This window comes from Pongo pygmaeus, chromosome X (assembly GCF_028885625.2).
Source record: "Pongo pygmaeus isolate AG05252 chromosome X, NHGRI_mPonPyg2-v2.0_pri, whole genome shotgun sequence".
Classification (NCBI taxonomy): domain Eukaryota; kingdom Metazoa; phylum Chordata; class Mammalia; order Primates; family Hominidae; genus Pongo; species Pongo pygmaeus.
The window spans coordinates 19936342-19956054 of record NC_072396.2 but is presented as its reverse complement, the minus strand read 5'-3'; the positions used below and the strand labels follow the sequence as shown (position 1 = coordinate 19956054).

At 42.2% G+C, this 19713-nt stretch overlaps 1 protein-coding gene across 1 annotated transcript in view; it reads left to right on the top strand.

The window, feature by feature from the left end:
* Nucleotides 1–19713, top strand: part of MAP3K15 (mitogen-activated protein kinase kinase kinase 15) — a 157229-nt gene that overhangs the window by 77208 nt on the left and 60308 nt on the right. The window contains exons 7-9 of the mRNA XM_054471806.2: nt 6596–6766; nt 11823–11935; nt 12477–12636. Of these exons, the coding sequence (XP_054327781.1) occupies nt 6596–6766; nt 11823–11935; nt 12477–12636 (444 nt within the window). The remainder of the gene's footprint in view (nt 1–6595; nt 6767–11822; nt 11936–12476; nt 12637–19713) is intronic.

Sequence of the window (19713 nt, the reverse complement as noted above, 5' to 3'; positions counted from 1 at the left end):
GTGCATTCTACTTGGGCAACAGAGCAAGACCCTGCCTCAAAAAAACAAAAGTAATAATAGTTGAATATGTTTGTATATTACTGTGAAAAACTGAAAAGCAATCCATTTAAAGCAGTTATCCCTCTGAACTCTAATCTCTTGTCCCGTCCATATTCCAGAAGTAACCTCTCTTGTCAGTTTGGTGTGATATCCTTGGAGACAATTTTCTATGCACTTACATACTATGAAAATATGTCATACTGCAGAGTTTTTAAACTATAGGACCACACAGGAGGTATACTGTTGTTTTTTTCACATAGTAATCAATGCTTAGAGATCTCTCCATGTCACTAGAATAACTGCTCAGTTAGTAGTGAGCAGTTAAATGAGTCTGTTAACTCATTTAACACACGCTTATTGATCACCTACTTTGTGCCAGATCCAGTTTTAAGCATAGTAGTTAACAAATCAGATCCAAAAAGTCTCCACCCTCTCGGAGCTTGCATTCTAAAATGGGGAAATAGAATAAAAAAAAAAACCTAAATGTATTAAAACAGTTTAGGGTGATAGGGTGGCCAGTAAGTAGGGTGGGAAGATTGCAATTTTAAGTTGAGTGCTCAGAGAAGACCACACCTACTAGAAAGTGACATGGAGCAAAGATCAGAAAGAGGCAAGGGAACATACCATGTGATATGTGGGGGAAGATCATTTCAGGTAGAGGGATCAGCATGCGGAACAGCAAGGAAGCTTGTATAGCTGGAGCATAGTAGGTGATCGGGGCACAGGAGTGGTAAGAGATGAGGTTGGAGAAATAACTAGGACCACATCTTGTAGATCCTTACAGGCTATTGGAAGAAAATTGGTGTTTGCTCTAGGATGGGAGCCACTGGTGAGTTTTGAGTAGAAGGATGACATGACCTGCCTTACAGCGTAGAGGATCACTATGACTTCTGTGTTGAGACTAGATAGTAGAGAGGTAAGTGTGGAAGCAGGAAATGGCATGGCTTGGACCAGAGTGGTAAGGGTGGGCTTCATGAGGAGTGGGTCAATTTCAGATGTAGTTTGAAATAAAAGCCAATAGAATCTCCTGGTCCAATAAATGGTGTTAGAGGAACCAAACATAACTGCAAAGTTTTTGGCCTGAGTAAGAGGAAGAATGGATTGGCCATTTAACAAGAAGGGGAAGACTGTAGAAGAACAGGCTTAATGGGACAATCAAGAGTTTGATTTGGGGCCAGCCGTGGTGGCGCACACTTGTAATCCCAGCACTTGAGGAGGCCAAAGTGGGCAGATCACTTGAGGCCAGGAGTTCAAGACCACCCTCGTCATCATGGCTAAACTGTTTCTACTAAAAATGCAAAAATTAGCTGGGCATGATGGTGCACGCCTGTAATCCCAGCTATTTGGGAAGCTGAGGCATGAGAGTCGCTTCAGCCTGTGAGTTAGAGGTTGCAGTGAGCTGAGAATGCATCACACCATTCCAGCCTGGGTGACAGAGTAAGACTCTGTCTCAGGGGGGAAAAAAAAAGTTTGATTTGGGACACGTTAAGTTTGAGGTATCAACATGCAAATGAGTTGCTGAGAAGGCAGTTGGATATGTGAGTCTGAATTTTAGGGGAGAGGCCTAGGCTGGAGATAGAAATTTGGAAGTCATCAAAATATGGATGGTTTGAAAAGTCATGGCAATGGATGATCAAGGGATCTAGGGTAGTTACCAAGAAAGATGAAATGTCCAAGGGTACTGCTAAGGGACACTCCAATGTGAAAAGATCAGAGAGATCGACTAAAGTAGGAGAAAATCGGGCGAGTGTGGTGTCCTGCAAATCAAATGATAAAAGTAGTCCAAGGAGGAAGGAGTGCATGGTTGTCACATGCACACGTATGTGAAATAGGACAAGGAGTGAGAAGGGAGCGGTGGATTTAGCAGTGATGCCAACCCACTGACTCAGAAAGTCCAGCATGAGAAGCACTGATGTCTGGGTCTCCAGAGATTTGGATTTAAGCTCCTAGGTGATTCAATTTTTTTTTCTTTTCTTTTTTTTTTTTTTTTTTTTTTGAGATGGCGTTTCCCTCTTGTTGCCCAGACTGGAATACAATGGTGCGATCTCAGTTCACTGCCACCTCCGCCTCCTGGGTTCAAGTGATTCTCCTATCTCAGCCTCTGGAGTAGCTGGGACTGCAGGCACCTACCACTATGCCCTGCTAATTTTTGTATTTTTAGTGGAGACAGGGTTTCACCATGTTGGCCAGGCTGGTCTTGAACTCCTGACCTCAGGTGATCTGCCCGCCTCAGCCTCCCACAGTGCTGGGATTACAGGCATGAGCCACCACGCCCAGCCTCCCAGGTGATTCTAATATGCAGCCAAGATTCAGACCCACTGTCAAAGTTTCCTTGTCTTAATTGTGAAATGGCCTTAATTGCCAGAAACAGGTGTTGCTGACTGATTCAACATAAGAGTTTTTATCTGTAGGCTTGTTCTTGGATACCTTGGGATCTGAAAATGATAAGCAGATCCAAAAGCTGATTATTAACCACTAAAGGGATTAGCTATTTAACACCTGTCTTAAAGTGGCTTTTAAGCTGAAAATCTCTTTGCTTTTAATTTTTTCAAATGTTTGATTTTTGTTTTGTTTATACTCAAAAGACCTTTTGTTTTGAGTAACAAGGGTAAATTTCAAGTTAATGAGAAAATTCAAGGGAAATCTTGATGTAACTGGTCCAAAAAACTAAAATCCAAACAAACCTGAGCTCATATCAATAATTAGGTATTAGCTTGGGCAACATGGTGAAACTCCGTCTCTACAAAAACTACACAATTTAGCCAGGTGTGGTAGTACGTGCCTGTAGTCACAGCTACTTGGGAGGCTGGGTTGGGTGGATCGCTTGAGCCTGTAGTGAACCGAGATCGTACCACTGTACTCCAGCCTGGGCGACAAAGCCCTGTCTCAAAGAGAAAAAAAAAAAAAAAAAGCATTTAAGTGAGTTTATTGAATTTAGTACATTCTTTTCAGAATCATGAATATTTCACACCTCAAAAGTTGGCTAATTACAGATGTAGAAATGTTGTGCCTCATTAAAGTTTCAATCTGTTTCATATTCTTGCCACAGACATTAGAAATTATTTAAATGCTCTGGTAAATTTGAGTTGGTATCTGTTGGCTCTTAAAAATTAAAGAATATTATACAATGGCTGTGCAACAAGAGATGCAGTTTGTAGGTTAGTTCAGTTAGATTCTATATGACAAAAAGAGGAAAGATAAAATATGTTAGAACAGGATCAAGGTAGAAAATGGAAAAAGTCCGAGTCAAAATACAGGCTTAATTATTACAGGTTTCCAGAAGGTCGCCAAATGTCTAGATTAGCCCTTTCCAACCCAGGTTGGGTTCCACAAGAGAATTAAGTCCTAATGCCCGCTGGCATCTATTGTATGAAGTGATTGAATTTCTCTCCTGCATCCAGAATGAGGCTGGCTACATACCATCCTTGGGAGCACTGAAAAAATAGTCACTCAAATAATCAAATAATTTTTTCCAGGGATTAATTCTGTCATGGAACCCCACTTGAGAAAGTCTGGCCATTTTAGATACTAATTTGACATCTGGGATGATGCAGTAGTTTTTGAGTTGCATGTCCTCAGGAAAGAAAACATAAAAGAGCCTATTGTGGCCGGGCGCAGTGGCTTATGCCTGTAATTCCAGCACTTTGGGAGGCTGAGGCGGGTGGATCACCTGAGGTCATGAGTTCGAGACCAGCCTGGCCAACATGGTTAAACCCCATTTCTCCTTTAAAAAAAAAAAATTCAAAAATTAGCTGGGTGTGGTGGTGCACACCTGTAATCCCAGCTACTTGGGAGGCTGAGGTGGAAGAATCGCTTGAACCTGAGAGGCAGAGTTTCAGTGAGCTGAGATTGTGCCACCACACTCCAGGCCAGATGACAGAGTGAGACTCCATCTCAAAAAAAGAAAAACAAAACCAAAAAAAACAAAAAAACCTATTACCAAGAAATTAAAAAGAATAATTTATTCACTTATTAGAATGGTTATTAATAAAATATACCCAGGACCACCTTGTTTAAATCCCAGCAATGATTTTCTGAACATTTTAATATGTATCCTTACAGACTTTTGTCTATGTACATACACATGTGAATAGTGTTTATTTCAAAGAATGGGGTCATGCTTTTCATTTAGTTCAGGTTTTTTCCATGAGATGTTACTGTTACGGATGTTCCTCTGGGTAATTACACGTGGATCTGTCCCTTTATAATGATTACGTTATTCTGTAGTCTGGTTGTTGCAAAATATATTTTGCTGTTCTTCCGTTAATGGACATCTGAGTCATCTCCAGTTCATTACTATTACAAGCAGTGCCATAACAAACATCTTTGTTCAAAAAATTCTTGAAAAAAGATGTACATATTACAGATTCTAGAAGTGGAATCGTTGGGTCAGGATGGGTACCTTTTTCGTTTTTGTTTTTATTATGTAAAATCACAAATATATTTAAAAGTAGGGAATAGTGTAATTATCTTAGGCAGGGTTCTCCAGAGGAACAAACCAATAGGATGCATAGAGATCTAGAGGGAAGAGATGGATTATGAGAATTGCCTCAGGTGATTCTAGAGGCTGGCAAGTCCCATGCAAGCTGGAGAACCAGGAATGCTTGTGGTGTGATTTGGTCTGAGTCCAAAGGCCTGAGAACCAGGGATGCTGTTGGGGTAAGTCCTGAAGCCTGAAGGTCCAAGATCCAGGAACTCCAATGTCTAAGGGCAGGAGATGATCAATTTCCCAGTTCAAAAAAAGAAAATTCACTCTTCCTTGGCCTTTTTGTTCTCTTGGTACCCTCAATGGATTGCGTGATGCCACCTGCATTGGTGAGGGTGGTCTTCTTTACTCAGACTGTTGATTCAGATGCTAATCTTATCGAGAAACACCCTCATAGACATACCCAGAAATAACGTTTTACTAGCTTTCTGGCCTTCCTTAGCCCAGTCAAGCCGACACATAAAATTAACCATCACAATAATAAACCCCCATCTACCCCATATCCACTTTGATAATTATCATTGCATGGCCAATTTTGTTCCCCTTTGCCCCCACCCACTCCTTTATACCCCAATGCTGGATTTATTACAAAGCAGAGACATATCATTTTATCCTCAGATATTTAAGTGTGTATCTTTAAAAGCTAAGGACACTTGGCTGGGCACGGTGTCTTACGCCTGTAATCCCAGAATTTTGGGAGGCCGAGGCGGGTGGATCACCTGAAGTCAGGAGTTTGAGACTAGCCTGGCCAACATGGTGAAACCTCTATTAACATTACAAAAATTAGTTGGGCGTGGTGGCGCATGCCTGTAATCCCAGCTACGTTGGAAGGTTGAGGCACACGAATTGCTTGAACTCAGGAGGTGGAGGTTGCAATGAGTTGAGATCATGCCACTGCACTCCAGCCTGGGCGACAGAGCGAGACTGTCTCAAAAAAAAAAAAAAAAAAAAGGATTAAGGACACTTATAAAACATAGTCATGATTGCAGTATCATACCTAAAAATGAACAGTTTTTAGGTTTTACATTATACCTAAAAATGAACAATTTCTCAGTGTCAGTGCTCAAATTTTCCCAATTGTCTTTCCTTTTCTTTTCTTTTTTTTTTTTTTTTTTGTTGAGACAGAGTCTCACTCTGTCACCCAGGCTAGAGTACGGTGGCACAATCTCAGCTCACTGCAACTTCTGCCTCCTGGGTTCAAGTGATTCTCCCCTCAGCCTCCCAAGTAGCTGGGACTACAGGCGCCCGCCACCACACCTGGCTAATTTTTGTATTTTTGTAGAGACAGGGTTTCACCATGTTGGCCAGGCTGGTCTCGAATTCCTGACCTTAAGTGATCCACCTGCCTCGGCCTCCCAAAGTACTGGGATTACAGGTGTGAGCCACTGTACCCAGCCTCATATGTTTTATAGTGGATTTGTTTGAATCACAATCCAGACAAAGTCTGTATGTTGCATTTAGTTGATATGACTCTTAAGTCTTTTTTATTATATAGGTTTCCCCTTCACTTATTTTTTCATTTCCTTATGATTTACTTGTTGAGATAGAATCAAGTAGGGACTGAGTATAGTTGGATAAGGTTTACTGGTGTGAATCTTAAGCAGTGACTACATTGGAAAATGAAAACTATTATTTAGAAATAATTTTTCTGTTAAAGTACAGCATCCTTGCACCTGTCTTTCAGCATGATGAATGCGTATATATTCTATTGTCTTTTTTAAAAAAAAAAAAAAAAACAGGATCTCACTCTGTCACCCAGACTGGAGTACAGTGGCACGATCTTGGTTCACTGCAACCTCTGCCTCCCAGGTTCAAATGATTCTCCTGCCTCAGCCTCCCAAGTAGCTGGGATTACAGGCGTGGGCCACTACCACCTGGCTACTTTTTGTATTTTTAGTAGAGACAGGTTTTCACCATGTTGGCCAGGCTGGTGTCGAACTCCTGACCTCAAATGATCCACCTGCTTCTGCCTCCCAAAGTGCTGGGATTACAGGTGTGAGCCACTGCACCTGGCCTCTATTCCATTGTCTTGATTCATTCATTTGTGACCTTATAACATCTATCTTCCAGGAGAAACAGCACAGGTGACCGTGAGAAGGCTCTGCAGATCATGCTCCAGGTTCTGCAGAGCTGTGATCACCCAGGCCCTGACATGTTCTGCCTGTGTGGGAGGATCTACAAGGACATCTTCTTGGATTCAGACTGCAAAGATGACACCAGCCGAGACAGCGCCATTGAGTGGTAAACCCTCAGCCCGAGTTATCAGCACATGCGTCTCTTCAAGGAACAATCACATAGGCTAAGGATGTGCATCTCTTCCTTATGTATATGTGTCTGCTGGCAGTGAGCAAACATTTGTAGTAAATGTGGTCTGGGAATTTCCAGATTGCCTTTTTGAGAGAAAACCATGAGAAACAGGGTTTTCTACTGGTCACACTCTTCCCACAGGTACACTTGTTTATGGGCCAAGAAGGAGGCCCAGCACACTCCTTCCAAGCTCCCACTTCCAAAACCTTGTCCACCACCACCAGGGCATCATCTTCCCAGTGATCTGTTCATTCATTCACTTATTCATTCATGTATTTAACAGTGTTCAGTGATGGCTTACTGTGTGCCAGAAACTTTTCTAGGTGGTGGGGATATGGACACAACAGACATGAATCCTGCCCTTGGAGGCCTTGCATTGCTGGTGAGGGAAGTTAAAGAAAGTGACACATGTAGGATGTCATCTGAGGGCTATGGGGAAAGGTTAAGCAGGGAAGGGGATAAAGGGGAGGGCTCGGAGGGGTGGTCTGCAATTTTAAATAGGGTGGTCAGTGAAGGTGCCTAAAGATAGGAAAGTGATAAGGGAGTGAACTTCACAGATAACTGGAGAAAGTGTTCTTGGCGGAGGGAACAGCAAGGGCAGAGACTCTGAGGATGAAGCATGGCAGGCACACTCCAGGATGGTCAGCAGTAAGCAAGGGGTGAGTGGAGAGCAACATGAAACAGGAAGGGGGCAAGACCTTCTTGCTCTGAGTGAGAAGGAACATCAAATGGAGGGTTTGAGCAGAGGAGTGACAAGATTGGACATGCATTTTAACAAGAGTACTCAATGTTATGCAAAGAATATATTTTAGAGGGTGTATCAGTTATCACTTGCTGCATAACAACCCCAAAACTTAGCAGCTTCGAACAGCAATGATCATGATTTTTCATGATTCTGTGGCTTTGCCAGGTACTTCTTCTGCTGGCTTCACCTGGGCTCACTTCTAAAACTGAAGTCAGCTGTAGGGTCAGGTGTGGCTGGAAGATCCAAATGACCCCGTACATATTTGGCAGCTGGTGTTGGCTATTGATGTTGTACCTCAGCTCTCCACCATGTGGTTCTAATCCTGGTAGACCAGCTTTCTTACCTGGTATGCAGAACTCTAAGAGAGTGAACAAGGGAGCAGCAAAGCCTCTAGAGGCTTAGGTTGGGGAACTCACACGTGGTTACTTCTGCCACATGCTATTGGTCAAAGCAAATCACATGGCCCGCCCACATTCAAAAGAGTGGAGGAATGTGCTCCACCTCTGACTAGGATGAATAGCAAAGTTGCATTGCAAAGGTGCATGCATATTTCGATGGGAGGAATTTGTGGCTATTCAACAGTCTATCACAGGGGCAAGGACAGAAGCAGGGAACAGGAGAGTATAGCAGTAATTCAGGGGAGAGCTGGTGGTGGCTTGAGCCAGGGTGGTGGGGACAAAAGTGTTGAGAAAGTTGGATGCAGGATGTATTCTGAAGGTGGAACCAACAGGCCCACATCATTCATTTCCATCATAAGAGCTCTTGACATTGCTGTTCTGCTTTCATTCAATTCTAACTGCTTCCTCTCTCTCTCCCTTTCATACACACAGGAGGCTCTGTCCTCCCCACTTTCTCTCCATCTGCACTTACTTCTCTGACAATCCCAGCCACTCTCACACCTAGGGACCCTTAGCTGGAGCTCTCCAACCCAACATCCTAAGTGATGGCCTTACATCTCCCCCCTTTGTCCACCTGTTCTACCTCAAGATGATGTTGGTATTTCAGACTCAACATTTTGAAGGCTGAAGTCATTTACTCTTCTCCACAAGGTATGGCTTCCAATGTCTTACTTTCTTACTACTATTCTTTACCCTCCTAGGTGTAAACTTTCGGTCAGTGTTGGATTCATTTTACTCACTTACCTCCCTGTCCAGTCAGGCCCCATTTGCAGCCCTTCTGCGAGCCTTCTTTCACTGCTTGCCAGTCCTTTCCCATCACCACTGCCCCCAGTCACTGCCTTTTTTTTTTTTTTTTTTAACTTTCTTGCCAGGAATATTCTAACAGTACCCAAGTAGACTCTCTGCTTGCTGTCTGCTCAGTCTATCCCTCACAGATTTATAACTTATTCTTCCTAAAGCTCAAGAACCCACCATGGCTCCTTGCTCCCTGCTATATAAAAATTCAGACTCTCAGATAAGCATTCTAGGTATCCTGAACACTTTCTCCAACCTACCTCTAGCCTTGTTTCCCACTACCTGGTGTGTGTCCAACTAAACTGTAGTTCCTAAGGAGTTTTCCAAACTCCTGTCTCTGTTCCTGCTGTTTTCTATGCTGAGGGCTCCCTTTCCAAATCACTGCTGTTTCATTTCTCTTGCCTTTTTTTTTTCTTTTTTCTTTTTTTTTTTTGAGACCGAGTTTCACTCTGTCACCCAGGCTGGAGTTCAGTGTATGATCTTGGCTCACTGCAACCTCCACCTCCCTGGTTCAAGCAATTCCCCTGCTTCAGCCTCCTGAGTAGCTGGGATTACAGGCACACGCCACCATGCCCAGCTAATTTTTTTGTATTTTTAATAGAGATGGGGTTTCACCATGTTGGCCAGACTGGTCTCGAACTCCTGACCTCAGGCAATCCACCTACCTCGGCCTCTCAAAGTGCTGGTATTACAGGCATGAGCCACCACACCCGGCCTCATTTCTCTTCATTTTTGTGTCATATCTCAAGTATCTAGGTGAGATGGCCCTATATGTCTTCTGTGAGTTCCTCTAGACTTGAATTTGTGTGATTTTAAGATACTTACCACATTCTTGCTTCCACTGTCACTAATTATGTGTAGATCTTATTCCCTTCCACCATAGTGTAAGTTCTTGGAACATAATGACCTCATTTTCTTTTTTTAAATTTCCAGTAGTTCCTAATGCACCATGTGGTGGAGAGGAGTCACTCAGGGTATCGAAGGGAAGTTAATGTTTGGTAAAGCCGAAACAGAAAGCTGTGTTCCCACTATGGTGGTGGGGAATTCAGTCCCCAGGTCAGAAAATCACTGCCTTTGGCTCCTTCAAGAAAGTCCTAGGAGTTTTTCTCCAGCGGCTTCAGAAGGTGGTGGCGGTAGGTGCAGAAGCAAATGAAGCTTCGTCTTCTGCTCAGGGCATGGTGGCTGTGGATAAGATCTATCTTGGATATCATCTAACCCACACTCTCCAGTGCAGGCACGTAGCATATGGCTCAGGGAGGTGGGGAGCTGGTCCAAGATCACAGGGCTGGTTAGTGGTGAATCTGGGACTACGGTCCTGCCTGGAGTTCAGATCTTCTCTGCCCGTAAGTTGGGCCTGCTTGACTTCTGGAGGAGCAACCCTCTCTGCCCTCTTCTCAGTATGACTTTTCATAGCAGAAGAAAATAAAACAGTCACATCTAGAAGGATGTAGAATTTAAAATTCCCAAAACACAGGAAAAAAAAGGTTGAATTTTGTTGACTAAGGTAGGAAGGACTTTCTCGGTGTCCTCTGATCTGAGGGTATTTGTATTATGCCTCAGAATTGATAAAGCCGTATTTTAGCTGACTTCAATGATAACTTCTCCTTTCAAGAATTAATATTTTGTTGTTGAATTCTCTTGCCATCACATGAGTGACAAAATTACCACTAGCAAGTCTTTGGTATAAATGGTGCCACTTAAAGACATTTGTGTCATTACTTCATTGAGTTATTTTTTCCTGCCTATAATTTTCATACTTGTTCATAGAACAGAAATGAACTTTTCATGTATAGAAAAGGATAAAGAAGAGAGTGAAAATGTCACTGTTAAACTTTTGGTATAAAAATAGGATTCCCAATTTTGTGTCCTGTTCCTTATCCTGATACAGTAGATCCCTGTCACTGGCCTCACTTTGCCACTGCTCCTATAGTTATTTAGGATCCAGGATTTTGGCAATACTACTTCCTGCATGAAAAAACAACTCCATATTGTTAAAAGCAAACAAACAGCTTGCAGAGAAATGGCCTACCGTTGATGCCATTTCGATGTAATAAAAAATACTCAATGCAGAATTGGAACCCAACTTTAGAAACAAGGTTTAGGTGGGCAGGGTGGCTCATGCCTGTAATCCCGGCTACTTGGGAGGCTGAGGTGGGAGGATCGCTTGAGCCCAGGGGTTCAAAGCTGCAGCTATGATTGTGCCACTGCACTCCAGCCTGGGTGACAGAGTGAGACCCTGTGTTTTAAAAAATGAAAAAAAAATTAACTGGACATGATGGCACAAACCTGTGGTCCTAGCTTCTTGGGAGGCTGAGGTGGAAGGATTGCTTGGATGCAGGAGTTGCAGGCTGCAGTGAACTATGATTACACCACTGCACTCCAGACATCAAATCGTGGTGATCTTTTGGGAGTAGGATTAGAATTGATTTTAAATTTCTTTTGTGTACTTCATGATGATTTCCCTATTTTCTATAGTCATTGAGGCTTTTATAATAAAAATCTTACGAACAAAAAAAAATTAAAACTCCCTAGTGTAAGTTACTATGTTGCTATTATGACTTTTTTTTTTTTTTTAAGACAGAGTCTCGCTCTGTCACCCAGGCTGGAGTGCAGTGGCGCGATCTTGGCTCACTGCAGGTCCCACCTCCTGGGTTCAAGCTAATTCTCCTGTCTCAGCCTCCCGAGTAGCTGGGATTACAGGCATGCACCACCACACCCAGCTAATTTTTGTGGTTTTTTTTTTTGTAGAGATGGGGTTTTACCATGTTGGCTAGGCTGGCCTTAAACTCCTGGCCTCGAGCGATCCACGTGCCTCGGCCTCCCAAAGTGCTGGGATTACAGGCATGAGCCACGGCGCCTGGCCTATTATGACATTTTTTAAGTTACTAGAGAGCTGCGTGTGGCTGTTGGTAAAGGTGGTGGTGGGAGGCGAGGGGAATGGGCAACAACAAATTTAGAGAAATAAAACTTTTCATGAGAAAGTTGGTTTATACCATTATTTAAACATTTTTTGTTGTAATATAATAAGACTTTGGTGGTTCTGTAATTATAGGTATCGCAAAGGGTTTGAACTCCAGTCATCTCTCTATTCGGGAATTAATCTTGCCGTTTTGCTGATAGTTGCTGGACAACAATTTGAAACTTCCTTAGAACTAAGGAAGATAGGTAAAGGTGTTTATTATTGCAGATGTTGATGCTTTGATTATACAAGTTTGGCATTAAAAATTACGTTGAAATAACTAGCATTATATCATTATATTTCTATTCTTTTTTTTGAGACAGAGTCTTGCTCAGTTGCCCAGGCTGGAGCGTAGTGGTGCGATCTTGGCTCACTGCAACCTCCACCTCCCGGGTTCAAGCAATTCTCCTGCCTCAGCCTCCTGAGTAGCTGGGATTACAGGTGCCCGCCACCATGCCCAGCTAATTTTTTTTGTATTTTTAGTAGAGATGGGGTTTCACCATGGTGGCCACGCTGGTCTCGAACTGTTGACCTCAAGTGATCCACCTGCTTCAGCCTCCCAAAGTGCTGGGATTACAGGTGTGAGCCACCATGCCCGTCCTACTAGAATTATATTTCAAAAGGAACAATCAGTTACTTTTCCTATAGCACACCTGAGACAGCAGCCAAAATAAAATACTTGCTTATCCTCAATATGACAGAAACTAAGAAAGATTTTTCTGACTATCTAAAATTCAAATTCTTAAGGTGTCCGGCTGAACAGTTTGTTGGGAAGAAAAGGGAGCTTGGAGAAAATGAACAATTACTGGGATGTGGGTCAGTTCTTCAGCGTCAGCATGCTGGCCAGTGATGTTGGGAAAGCCGTCCAGGCAGCAGAGAGGTTGTTCAAACTGAAACCTCCAGTCTGGTGAGTTGTGTCTGTGTGTTGTCATCACCCATCTCAATACATGATCTTGTTCTGAAATGTCTTCCTTATAATCACTATGTGTCTCCTTCTGACTTTTCATTAAAGCAAAGTTAGCACAGACACAACTGCTCTGAGAATTCCCTTGCTTTTATGTGAAGGGAGGGAAAGACAGATCCACACAGAATATATCCCTGCCTGCTCCATCCCTGAGATTAGGCCTTCTATCCTATTAATTTCTGCAGGTTGTCTGGGTCCTCAAGAGCAAAACACTCTTGGCTACTAGGGTGTATTATGCATTTGTGAGAAAGCATAGAATAAAGTGAAAAAAGCACACCAAGAAAATGTTTATCACAAATGAAAACTGGAACTAAAAGAACAATAATAGGGTATGGTAAATAAAACGGTGGCACAGCAACAGCCTTACACGGCCATTTAAATGTGCAGGAAAGAATGTTTGGAGATGTGGAAGTGTGTTTGTGGTTTGTTGTAGAATAAGAAAAGCCAGTTCCTAGGTAGGTTTTTCTGTATCAGTGGTTCTCAAATTTTGTTGTGCATCAGAATCAACCTATGTTGATTAAAACACAGACTGGGTGTGGTGGCTTATACCTGTAATCCTGGCACTCTGGGAGGCCGAGGTGGGAGGATTGCTTGAGCCCAGTAGCTTGAGACCAGTCTGGGTAATAGAGACCCAGTCTCTACAAAAAAAAAAAAAAAAAAAAAAAAACAAAAAAAAAACCAGGCATGGTGGCGCATGCCTGTGGTCCCAGCTACTCGGGAAGGCAGAGGTAGAAGGATCACTTGAGCCAGGGAGGTCAAAGCTGCAGCGAACTGTGATTGCACAACTGCAATCCAGCCTGGGTGACAGAGTGAGACTCTGTCTCAAAAATAAATAGGTAAAATAAAGAAAGAAAACACAGATTGCTGGGCCCACTCTCAGAATTTCTGGCTCAGTAGGTCTGGGGTGGACGCCTGAGAATTTGCACTTACTAATTACAAGCTGCTGCTGCTGCTGCTCTGGTGACCACACTTTGAGAACCACTGTTCTATATGATCTTGTTTTAATTAAAAATATGTGTTTGGCATGTGACTTGTAGGGAAAGGCCCAGGAGGGGTGGACAGTATTGGATTTCCCCGTAGACATGAAGCTCTGTTAGAATTGTGGTAACAAACCTACACGTTGTGCACATGTACCCTAGAACTTAAAGCATAATAAAAAAAAAAAAAACATATATATATATATATATGAAATCTCACAGAAACACCAATGATAAAAGTACTGGAGGCTGGATGCAGTAGGTTATGCCTATAATCCCAGCACTTTGGGAGGTCAAGGCTGGAGGATTGTTTGATCCCAGTGAGACAGCCAAGTATAAAGGGGTTCCCCGAGAACCTTCGACCGGCCTGTGCACAGGGAGGCATGCGCACTGGGGTGGAGCCGTGGAATTTCACACCATTAGCAGAGGGGAGGATTCTGGCCTCCCCTGTTCTGGGGTGGTAACTGGGAATTCAATCTGTGAGGCAGGGAGCCTACCAGCAGAACTCTCGCTTTGCTGAGAGTCCCTGTTTCCCTTTTTATTTCCTTTTTGCCCAATAAACCCTGCCCTTCTCACCCTTAAAAAAAAAAGGAAATGAATGAATAAATAATTGTGGTTATCTTATTGATTGCTATAGTCTCATAATAAATGCTCAATAGATATTTGTATAATCAATAAATAATGAATGATTTTCTTCAGAATATTGACAGTGGTTATCTCAGGGAGATAGCCTTATAAGGCGTTTTTATTCTATTTTTTTTTTCCTTACCTTTGTTTTCTGATTTTTCTTCAATGTGTATGGATTATTTACATAACTTTTAAAAACCTACTTTTAACGATTTGTGTTCATTGGCCATCCCTTACATCCTAGTCCAGTGGATCAGTCTGGATTACCAGGGGTAGGAATCTCTTCAGTCATATTTAGTTTGACCCCATTTCTTCCCAATCTGAAGGAACTTAAATTTGGCCCTCAAACCTCTCGAAAGTTCTCTGAGGCTGAGAGAACACAGAGCCAGGCTGGGCCTCTAGCCCTCCTGGAGTGGCTGCTGTTTGAAAAGTACTAATCTTAAAGTGCATTGCTGTTATCTGGGCCAGATGGAGCCGACTTCAGGGAGTGGAGACCCCAGGATTGGATACAATCCCATTACATCAGCACCTGGGCTCACTTACAGGACTTACAGTGTTATTACCTGTTGTTAGGTGTCCCCAAGACCCTTCTCAGGTTCATGATTTGCTGGAAGGACTCACAGAACTCAGAAAAGCTGTTACACTCTTAGTTATGGTTTATTACAATGAAAGGATACAGATTAAAATCAGCAAAGGCAGAAAGGTACATAGGGTAGAGTCCAGGAGAGACCACGTGCAAGCTTCTAGTTGTCCTTTCCCAGTGGAGTCATGTGAACAGTGCTTAATTCTCCCAGCAAAAATGTGTGACAACATGCATGAAGTCTTGCCAACCAGTAAAGCTCATTGAGCCTTAATGTCCAGGGTTTTTATTGGGGATGGGTCATGTGGGCATGGAGTCCTCATGCAGCTGATATTAATACCTCAGCTCTCCAACCTCTCCAGAGGTCAAACTGATACAGTATGGCCCAGGGCCCCGACTATGAATCATATCGTTAGCATAAACTATCTGGGATGGCCCAAGGTCCCAGATAAACAGAGATGCTCTTAGCTGGCAGTATGTCCCAAGGGCTTAGAGGTGATCTCCCAATAGCCAGTCCAGGGCCAGATCTTTCTTTTGAATGTATGGAGTTGGGACAACACAGGCCTGCTGAGTACCCAAGCAAGTCGGTTGGAGTCTAGCTGGCCTATCTTCCCAGGATAGCTCCAGCTTTTATCCTCAAAGAGCAAAATAATACTATGATGCTTTCAGTTGAACCATTCCGTTTAGTACCAAAGAGGTTGTGACCACTACTGCCTGGCAACTATATTCCAAAAAGTTCGGTTTGCCTGAAAAGAGCAAAGGTGTGGTCAGAGTCAAGATATCATAACATCAAAATCTACCTAGTCAGATTCTAATTTTTTAAAAAATAAAAGACAGTGAGTTTGACTAGTGATTGCCAGAAGTAAGGGAGGGGGTGGGATGGGAGAGAAGTAGGCATGATGGTGGGAAGGCAACACAAGGGGTCCCTGTGGGGATGGAAATTTCCCTATCTTGCCTTGTATCAGTGACAACATCCTGGTTGTGATATAGTACTATAGTTATTTTTTTTTCTTTTTCTTATACTTTAAGTTTTAGGGTACATGTGCACAACATGCAGGTTACTTACATATCTATACATGTGCCATGTTGCTGTGCTGCACCCAGTAACTCGTCATTTAACATTAGATATATCTCCTAATGCTATCCCTCCCCTTCCCCCACCCCACAACAGGCCCCGGTGTGTGGTGTTCCCCTTCCTGTGTCCATGTGTTCTCATTGTTCAACTCCCACCTATGAGTGAGAACATGTGGTGTTTGGTTTTTTGTCCTTGTGATAGTTTGCTGAGAATGATGGTTTCCAGCTTCATCCGTGTCCCTACAAAGGACGTGAACTCATCCTTTTTTATGGCTGCGTAGTATTCCATGGTGTATATGTGCCACATTTTCTTAATCCAGTCTATCGTTGTTGGACATTTGGCTTGGTTCCAAGTCTTTGCTATTGTGAATAGTGCCACTATAAACATACATGTGCATGTGTCTTTATAGCAGCATGATTTATAATCCTTTGGGTATATCCCCAGTAATGGGATGGCTGGGTCAAATGGTATTACTAGTTCTAGATCTCTGAGGAATCGCCACACTGACTTCCACAATGGTTGAACTAGTTTACAGTCCCACCAACAGTATAAAAGTGTTCCTATTTCTCCACATCCTCTCCAGCACCTGCTGTTTCCTGACTTTTTAATGTTCACCATTCTAACTGGTGTGAGATGGTATCTCATTATAGTTTTGGTTTGCATTTCTCTGATGGCCAGTGATGATGAGCATTTTTTCATGTGTCTTTGGCTGCATAAATGTCTTCTTTTGAGAAGTGTCTGTTCATATCCTTTGCCCACTTTTTGATGGGGTTGTTTGTTTTTTTCTTGTAAATTTGTTGGAGTTCATTCTAGATTCTGGATATTAGCCCTTTGTCAGATGGGTAGATTGCAAAAATTTTCTCCCATTCTGTAGGTTGCCTGTTCACTCTGATGGTAGTTTCTTTTGCTGTGCAGAAGCTCTTTAGTTTAATTAGATCCCATTTCTCAATTTTGGCTTTTGTTGCCATTGCTTTTGGTGTTTTAGACATGAAGTCCTTGCCCATGCCTATGTTCTGAATGGTATTGCCTAGGTTTTCTTCTAGGGTTTTTATGGTTTTAGGTCTAACATTTAAGTCTTTAATCCATCTTGAATTAATTTTTGTATAAGGTGTAAGGAAGGGATCCAGTTTCAGTTTTCTGCATATGGCTAGCCAGTTTTCCCAGCACCATTTATTAAATAGGGAATCCTTTCCCCATTTCTTGTTTTTGTCAGGTTTGTCAAAGATCAGATAATTGTAGATATGTGGCGTTATTTCTGAGGGCTCTGTTCTGTTCCATTGATCTATATCTCTGTTTTGGTACCAGTACCATGCTGTTTTGGTTACTGTAGCCCTGTAGTATAGTTTGAAGTCAGGTAGCATGATGTCTCCAGCTTTGTTCTTTTGGCTGAGGATTGTCTTGGCAATGTGGGCTCTTTTTTTGGTTCCATATGAACTTTAAAGTAGTTTTTTCCAATTCCATGAAGAAAGTCATTGGTAGCTTGATGGGGATGGCATTGAATCTATAAATTACCTTGGGCGGTATGGCCATTTTCATGATATTGATTCTTCCTACCCATGAGCATGGAATGTTCTTCCATTTGTTTGTATCCTCTTTTATTTCCTTGAGCAGTGGTTTGTAGTTCTTCTTGAAGAGGTCCTTCACATCCCTTGTAAGTTGGATTCCTAGGTATTTTATTCTCTTTGAAGCAGTTGTGAATGGGAGTTCACTCATGATTTGGCTGTCTGTTTGTCTGTTATTGGTGTATAAGAATGCTTGTGATTTTTGCACATTGATTTTGTATCCTGAGACTTTGCTGAAGTTGCTTATCAGCTTAAGGAGATTTTGGGCTGAGACGATGGGGTTTTCTAGATACACAATCATGTCATCTGCAAACAGGGACAATTTGACTTCCTCTTTTCCTAATTGAATACCCTTGATTTCCTTCTCCTGCCTAATTGCCCTGGCCAGAACTTCCAACACTATGTTGAATAGGAGTGGTGAGAGAGGGCATCCCTGTCTTGTGCCAGTTTTCAAAGGGAATGCTTCCAGTTTTTGCCCATTCAGTATGATATTGGCTGTGGGTTTGTCATAGATAACTCGTATGATTTTGAGATACGTCCCATCAATACCTAATTTATTGAGAGTTTTTAGCATGAAGGGTTGTTGAATTTTGTCAAAGGCCTTTTCTGCATCTATTGAGATAATCATGTGGTTTTTGTCTTTGGTTCTGTTTATATGCTGGATTACATTTATTGATTTGCATTTGTTGAACCAGCCTTGCATCCCAGGGATGAAGCCCACTTGATCATGGTGGATAAGCTTTTTGATGTGCTGCTGGATTCGGTTTGCCAGTATTTTATTGAGGATTTTTGCATCAGTGTTCATCAGGGATATTGGTCTAAAATTCTCTTTTTTTGTTGTGTCTCTGCCAGGCTTTGGTATCAGGATGATGCTGGCCTCATAAAATGAGTTAGGGAGGATTCCCTCTTTTTCTATTGATTGGAATAGTTTCAGAAGGAATGGTACCAGCTCCTCCTTGTATCTCTGGTAGAATTTGGCTGTGAATCCATGTGGTCCTGGACTTTTTTTGGTTGGTGAGCTATTATTGCCTCAATTTCAGAGCCTGTTATTGGTCGATTCAGAGATTCAACTTCTTCCTGGTTTAGTCTTGGGAGGGTGTATGTGTCGAGGAATTTATCCATTTCTTCTAGATTTTCTAGTTTATTTGCATAGAGATGTTTGTAGTATTCTCTGATAGTAGTTTGTATTTCTGTGGGATCAGTGGTGATATCCCCTTTATCATTTTTTATTGGGTCTATTTGAGTCTTCTCTCTTTTCTTCTTTATTAGTCTCGCTAGCAGTCTATCAAGTTTTGTTGCTCTTTTCAAAAAACCAGCTCCTGGATTCATTGATTTTTTGAAGGGTTTTTTGTGTCTCTCACTCCTTCAGTTCTGCTCTGATCTTAGGTATTTCTTGCCTTCTGCTAGCTTTTGAATGTGTTTGCTCTTGCTTCTCTAGTCCTTTTAATTGTGATGTTAGGGCGTCAATTCTAGATCTTTCCTGCTTTCTCTTGTGGGCATTTAGTGCTATAAATTTCCCTCTACACACTGCTTTGAATGTGTCCCAGAGATTCTGGTATGTTGTGTCATTGTTCTCGTTGGTTTCAAAGAACATCTTTATTTCTGCCTTCATTTCGTTATGTACCCAGTAGTCATTCAGGAGCAGGTTGTTCAGTTTCCATGTAGTTGAGCGGTTTTGAGTGAGTTTCTTAATCGTGAGTACTAGTTTGATTGCACTGTGGTCTGAGAGAGAGTTTGTTATAATTTCTGTTTTTTTACATTTGCTAAGGAGTGCTTTACTTCCAACCATGTGGTCAGTTTTGGAATAAGTACAGTGTGGTGCTGAGAAGAATGTATATTCTGTTGATTAGGGGTGGAGAGTTCTGTAGATGTCTATTAGGTCCTCTTGGTGCAGAGCTGAGTTCAATTTCTGGATATCCTTGTTAACTTTCTGTCTCGTTGATCTGTCTAATGTTGACAGTGGGGTGTTAAAGTCTCCCATTATTGTGTGGGAGTCTAAGTCTCTTTGTAGGTCTCTAAGGACTTGCTTTATGAATCTGAGTGCTCCTGTATTGGGTGCATATATATTTAGGATAGTTAGCTCTTCTTGTTGAATTGGTCCCTTTACCATTATGTAATGGCCTTCTTTGTCTCTTTTGATCTTTGTTGGTTTAAAGTCTGTTTTATCAGAGACTAGGATTGCAACCCCTGCCTTTTTTT